The 6,781-nt window shown below is 27.2% G+C and overlaps 1 protein-coding gene across 1 annotated transcript in view; it reads left to right on the top strand.

Moving 5' to 3' along the window:
- Phum_PHUM178020 (sodium channel protein type 2 subunit alpha, putative) overlaps positions 1 to 6,781 on the top strand; it is a gene marked incomplete at both ends in the record, with an annotated part of 14,866 nt that overhangs the window by 1,029 nt on the left and 7,056 nt on the right. Inside the window, 14 exons of the mRNA XM_002425122.1 lie at positions 931 to 1,139; positions 2,171 to 2,391; positions 2,454 to 2,712; positions 2,821 to 2,962; positions 3,075 to 3,209; positions 3,374 to 3,761; positions 3,836 to 3,963; positions 4,036 to 4,259; positions 4,350 to 4,497; positions 4,565 to 4,735; positions 4,871 to 5,064; positions 5,153 to 5,387; positions 5,466 to 5,640; positions 6,046 to 6,698. Of these exons, the coding sequence (XP_002425167.1) occupies positions 931 to 1,139; positions 2,171 to 2,391; positions 2,454 to 2,712; positions 2,821 to 2,962; positions 3,075 to 3,209; positions 3,374 to 3,761; positions 3,836 to 3,963; positions 4,036 to 4,259; positions 4,350 to 4,497; positions 4,565 to 4,735; positions 4,871 to 5,064; positions 5,153 to 5,387; positions 5,466 to 5,640; positions 6,046 to 6,698 (3,282 nt within the window). The remainder of the gene's footprint in view (positions 1 to 930; positions 1,140 to 2,170; positions 2,392 to 2,453; positions 2,713 to 2,820; positions 2,963 to 3,074; positions 3,210 to 3,373; positions 3,762 to 3,835; positions 3,964 to 4,035; positions 4,260 to 4,349; positions 4,498 to 4,564; positions 4,736 to 4,870; positions 5,065 to 5,152; positions 5,388 to 5,465; positions 5,641 to 6,045; positions 6,699 to 6,781) is intronic.

Here is a 6,781-nt window from a genome sequence, read left to right as displayed (position 1 = left end):
CCCCTTTCTCTCTCTCCCTCCCCTTCTCTCCTCCTCCCACTTCCCCCTATCCCTACCCATTCCTATTTAGTTTTTTTGTTTGTTTGTAATGAAAAAATTTTTTTTTCTTTAATAATAATAAATTTTTTTGGTTAAAAAAAAAATTTTTTTTTGGTCACTGCAGAAGCTGGTTGAAATTAAAAAAAAAAAAAAAAAAAGGGAAAATCAATAGTTAAAGTCGGTTTGGCACGCGATATATATAAGTTTCTACTTCTTATCAGGGGGAGGAATGGGGATGGGGAGGGAGGAATGGGGGGAGTCTTGTTCATTGCGCTGCGACCTGTATAAACTTCACCTTATAACCTACCTAACATATTATCCTTCATTTTTTTTTAAAATACAAAAAAAAGTTAAAGAGAGGATACATTTTAAAAAAAAAAAAAATGTATTTAAGGTTTCTCTCTTTTTTTTTTTTTTTTTTTCATTAATCGATAATTAAACCGAAAGAAGTTTTTAATCTTTAAATCAATAAATTTAAATCTTTTCTTCCTTAAACCTTTCCTTAAACCTTTTCCATATGTAATATTTCGATATTATTTATTCAATATCGATTTTTTATAAAAAAAATTTTTTTTCTCTTTATTTTACACCACATTAAAAGAAAAAAGAAAAATTATGAGATAAACATACGAAATAAATTTTCTTTTTCCCGGGAAATTAATTTAAATTAATTTTTTTGTTTTGTTTTGTTTTCAATGAGAAAATTTCATAAAGTAAAGTAAAAAAAATAATTAAATATTAATAGAAAATTAATAATTAATAATTATTATATACATTCGTAAAAATTTTCTCATTTTTTTTAAAAATTAAAAAAGTTGTTGTTATATAAAAAAGGTTACATAATTTACATAATTTTTTATTAATTAATTAATTTTTTTTTTGTTTTTTCAGACGTTTTGTGTTGTTTCTAAACGTTTTCGTAAAAATTACATTCATCGATTTGCCGCAACGAGATCGTTTTTCATATTTTCCCCATGGAATCCCGTACGTCAAACCTGTATTTTCCTTTCGACAAATCAACTTTTTGATTACGTGGTTATGACAACAATTTTACTTAATTGTGTTTTTCTCGCTATGACGGAGCCTGTAGAAGAAGCTGAGTAAGTTATGTCATACAATAACAAAAAACAAAAAACAACAGAAACAAAAACAACAGCAAAAAACTTTTGCATAAACACGTAAATAAATCTTTCATATTGAAAAAGCAGAAAAAAAAAGAAAATTATTTTTTTAACATTTTGGAAAATTAAAAACTTACTGGAGTATGATGATATATATTTTCCTACAGAAAAAATTATATTACTATTTTTGACTGCATTATTATTATTATTATTTAAATATACTCTTTTTTCTTTAATAAATCATTATGCGCCAAAAAAAATTCAAGAAAAAATAAATTCAAAAAAATTTTCCGTTTTCTTTTGTTATAAGTAATAAAATGAATTTTCTTGTAAACAACTCAAACAAAGTTAAAAAAACAAAAAGTAATAAAAATATTGGAAAATTTTTTTCTTTTTTTCTTTTTTTTTCTTTAATAAATTTGAAAAAAGAAAAACAACATGACCGTATTTATTTAAAATATTTGTTTTGAAAAATAACAAAACCAAATCTAACGTTAGTAATTTATAAAAAAAAAAAAAAGAAGAAAATATTAAAAAAAAAAAAAAGACATGGAACGTTTTGTTTATTTATATATATATTTTACAATGTATATACCTTTTTTCATTATTATTATTATTATTAATTTAAGTCTAAAAATAAAATTCACGGAAAAAGTTTTAATTATAATATTAGATTTAAAAACCTTTTTTTCTCCCCCCCCTTTGCTTTATACATACGGAAAATTTTTTGTTTGCTTTTTCAACTAATAAAAAAAAAAAAAAAAAAAAAAAACTTATTTACGAACTAAAACAATTTTTATGTTTTATTATTTTTTTTGAAAGAAAATAAACATTATTTATTGCTTACACTAAACACACAGAGGAAAATTTTTAACGTTGTTAATTATTACACATTTATAAAAGGCTATATATATATATATATAAAAAAAGTGATTTAATATATTATTATCTTTGTTTTGAGGTTTTTCTTTTTTTTTTTTAATGCTGTTCTTTTAACATTCTGTTTTCAGATTTGTTTTTCTTGCAATATACACAGCCGAAATGATAATAAAAGCAATAGCAAAAGGTTTTATATTAAATAAATACACATACCTCAGGAATCCATGGAACTGGTTAGATTTCGTTGTCATAACTTCCGGTTATGCGACTATCGGTATGGAAGTTGGAAATTTAGCCGGATTAAGAACTTTTAGAGTTTTAAGAGCTTTGAAAACAGTTTCGATAATGCCAGGTAATATGAAAATAATAATAATATAATAATATAATATAATAATAATATAATAATTTTTCTAGGATTAAAAACTATAATTAACGCTCTCCTTCATTCATTCAAACAATTAGCAGAAGTCATGACATTGACTATTTTTTGCCTGATGGTTTTTGCTTTGTTTGCACTTCAAGTCTACATGGGAGAACTTAGAAATAAATGCGTTAAAATAGATAAGGAAAATGTAACCGGAAATGAATGGGTTAAATCGTTGTGGAATACGGATAACTGGTTAAAAAATGATGATGATAGTCCTGTGGTATGTGGGAATGCAACGGGTGCAAGGTATCTAAATTCAAATTTAATTCCTTTTATATTTACAGTCGTTTAACTATCAAATATGGATGACATTACACAGCAATATTTATGATTTTAACCCCTCTTTTTTTTCAGACACTGTCCATTTGGTTATGTGTGTCTTAGAGTAGGTGAAAATCCAAATTACGGGTTTACTAATTTTGACAATTTTTTATGGTCAATGCTCACAACTTTTCAGTTAATTACTTTAGATTACTGGGAAAACGTTTATAATATGGTAAACATACTCAATCATGATAAAAACCGTTATTTATGTTTTTAATTTTTTTTGCTTAAATCAAACAAAATGGAGATAAATAAATCTTTTTTTTTTTTGTTTGTTTTTTAAGGTTATTAGCTCAAGCGGTCCCGTGAGCGTAGTTTTTTTTACCGTTGTCGTATTTTTCGGTTCATTTTATTTAATTAATTTGATGTTGGCTGTGGTAGCGTTAAGTTATGAAGAAGAAGCTGAAATAACTCAAGAGGTAATATATATTTAAAAATTATATGTCAAAATCTTAATAAATCAAATCATAAAACATTTTAAATTTAAAATTATTGTCTGGAAAGTAATAAAAGTACAATAATGGTTACCGTTAAACTTGTTGATACTTTTAAATGTCACATTTTTCGTTAATATATATTTCAGGAACGTAGGAAGGATCTCGTAGATCATCGAGACGATTCAACCTTTAGTTTCGATCCCGCCTCATTAGATGTCAAACAACTAGATAAAAATAATAAAAAAAAAATTGATTCTAAAAAAGGTGTTTTATTATCATCGTATACTCGAAAAAAAACAAAACGTCGAAAAGGGAGAGTCAAAGAAGGAAATAATGATAATAGTAATAACGAATTAAATGTTAAAAAACAAGTTACAAATACTAATGATCAACAATCTAATTTAAATACTCAGACACCTGTTTCTAGACCTACAGTTTTAGAATTAGATAATTCAAATAATCAATCAGAAAAAGAAGCATTAATGCAATCAACAACAACAGCAACAACAGTTCAACAGACGGAAGCTGTTTCAGGTATGATATCCATGGTAAAAAATAATTAATTAGTTTTTATAATTGTAATTAAAATTTTTTTTTTTTTTTTTTAGAATTAAAGAAAAAAAAACAGTTGAAAAATATTGGACTTAAAAATACAATTAAAGAATCGTCTTTGGATGATTCAGGTGTTGTAGATGATCACGATGAAAACGATGGTGATGATAATTCTACCGTTCAGGTGAGACAGTAAAACAAAAATTACAAAAAGAGGTTAAAAGCTTTTGAAATTTACACGATTATGTTATTTTAGAAAATGCAATCAGTTACAATAGCCGTGAGAACAAAAGAAAAAGAAATAAGAATATTAAAATGTAATGGCGTTAACTCAGGGCAGGACCCAAAAAAAATTTTAAAAGAACAATTGTACACATTGCCATCGGATTACTTATCGCATGTTGTTGTTCTTGACGATTTGATTGATAGAAATTGTGAAACGTGTATGACTTGCTGCGTGGATTATGATGGATGGCTAAGGTTCCCTCATTTAATTTTAACTTTTTTTTAAATTAAAATTGTTTCGTTCGATTCATTTTTAAAACTTTTTTTTTTTTTTTTTTTTTTTAGGTTTCAAAATTGTTTGTATAAATTTGTACGAGACCCCCTATTCGAATTACTCATAACCGTTTGCATTGTATTAAATACAATGTTTCTTGCAATGGAACATCATGGAATGAGTGATTCAGTACGTCAGGCCCTTGATATTGGAAACAAAGTCGGTAGATCAACGAAGTCAACCCGTTTGCTACCAATTGTTTTTTAAATTAAATTTTTATTTTCAGGTTTTTACTTCCATATTTACTTTCGAGTGCTTCCTAAAACTATTAGCTCTAAGCAAAGAATTTTTTGATTGCGGTTGGAATATATTTGATTTAATTATAGTTTCAGCTAGCCTCTTAGATCTTTCCATAGAAATATTAGATGGCCTAACCGTACTTCGAGGTTTGAGATTAGTGAGTACAATTTATAATAGCATAATAATAATAATAATAATTAAAATCTCAAAATATTTATATTATAAAGTAAAAAAAAAATTTCGTTAAAATGACAATTAGTTAGAGCAAGTTTTTTCTAATAATAACAATTAGTTAAGAGTTCTCAAACTAGCTCAGTCTTGGACGACAATGAAAGTTTTGCTAAGCATCATCATATCGACAATAGGAGCCTTAGGAAATTTGACTTTCGTTCTCGTCATTGTCATTTACATATTTGCCGTAATAGGAATGCAATTATTTTCCAAAGATTACACTTATGAAAAATTTGCACCCGATCCAGTTCCCAGGTAAATTTTTTACCTTTTTTTTCTTACTCGTAAAAACTTAAAAATTTAAATTTTTTTGCGATGGTTTGAAACTTTTTTACTTTTCAAGATGGAATTTCAATGATTTTTTTCATTCGTTTATGATGATTTTTCGAATCCTTTGCGGTGAATGGATCGAACCATTATGGGATTGCATGCGAGCAGAATCTGAGGAAGGAGGAGCAAAAACTTGTTTTTTTATTTTTCTTCCTGCTCTAGTTATGGGAAATTTTATGGTTTTAAATCTTTTCTTGGCTTTGTTGCTCAATAGTTTTAATTCGGAAGAATTAAAAAATAAAAAAGAGGTAAGAGCGTGTTTTATTGTTTATTAACTTGTCAATTGTTCCAAAAAAATAAATTATAATTACTTTTTTTTGTTGCAGGAAGTAGGAGAGGATTCGCAAATAACAAAAAGTTTCGAAAGGATAAGATCCATCGTGAATAAAAAAAAATTTAAAAAAGGAATCGGAAAAAAATTTGAAACGTTCAAATTAGAAAATACCCTTCAAGAATTATTAAAAAAAAATAGTGGTCAACAAACGGTAGTTAAAAAAGAAAGTCCCAAACAAATTGACGATGTTATTAAATCGGATACGTTGAAAGATGAAGCCTTATTAACTCCTGAAAATGATATTTTAAGCCTTAAAACAAGACTATCGTTAACAAGTCTCAGCGATCAACTTCAAGAAGTTTTGAATGAAAAAATTAAAAGTTTACATTCTAGCAGGGACCAAATTCTTGTTCAAAATTCTCCCACAGACAATAAATATGTTTTACCAGAAGATAATAAAGATCCACTTTCTACGAATCGTTTCAGTCCCGGTTGTGATACCTGTTTTAGTTATTCGCCAAAACAATTTTCACCTTCCGATATTCCGGATTTACCTTTTCATTCGTATAAAAATCAATTAACATTTATTTCGCCTTATAATTCTACAAATAATTCTCTTCACGAACCTTCAGGAGCCGAATTTGTACTTAAATGTTTCGACGATAGTGCACAACAATCATACAATCAAAGTGATGCAATTAATTCTAATTCAAATAGCAGTGGTAAAAATAATAATAATAATAATAATTCTAACAGAAGTCAAGAAGTTAAATTTGAAGACGATGATTATTATAAAAAAAAAGACCGAAAGGATAAAGTACCTTCCCACGGCGAACAGAAAGAATACGTTTCAAGTAAAAATGATGATAAGTATAATGTTGAATCAAAGGCCTTTTCATCGTCGACAAGTGACAAAACGGTTTCTTCCATACCGGAACCAATGGGATTGTCATCGAATTCTATAAACAGCGAATCGGATCCGATTTATTCACCTGCTAGTCGTTCCAGTTTATCAACTTTTAATAAAAGGTGTTCCATAACGTTATCCATGCCCACTGACCCCAATTTTAGTTTTTCCCTATCCAGCAACGGAGAATTGGAACCAGAATTATTACCTCATTCTGAATCTGTTATTAATAAAACAAGTAATAAAAAATCCGAGGAATCATTGGCTAATTCCATCGAATCATTGTCCCAAATTCCCGCGGATAATAAAAAACTTTATGATCAGGAGTTATCGAAAAGTCAAACCTCTTTACAAAATTCATCCAAACAGAAAATTTCTGTTTCTTCGTTGGAAGTAAAAGATGTAACTGCTGTTGTAGACGAAAGTAAATATAAATCAAACAGGGATAAAAGACTATCATA

Source organism: Pediculus humanus, genomic scaffold (genome assembly GCF_000006295.1).
Source record: "Pediculus humanus corporis 1103172107524 genomic scaffold, whole genome shotgun sequence".
In the NCBI taxonomy this organism is placed as follows: Eukaryota; Metazoa; Arthropoda; class Insecta; order Psocodea; family Pediculidae; genus Pediculus; species Pediculus humanus.
This window is presented reverse-complemented; position numbering and strand designations above follow the sequence as displayed.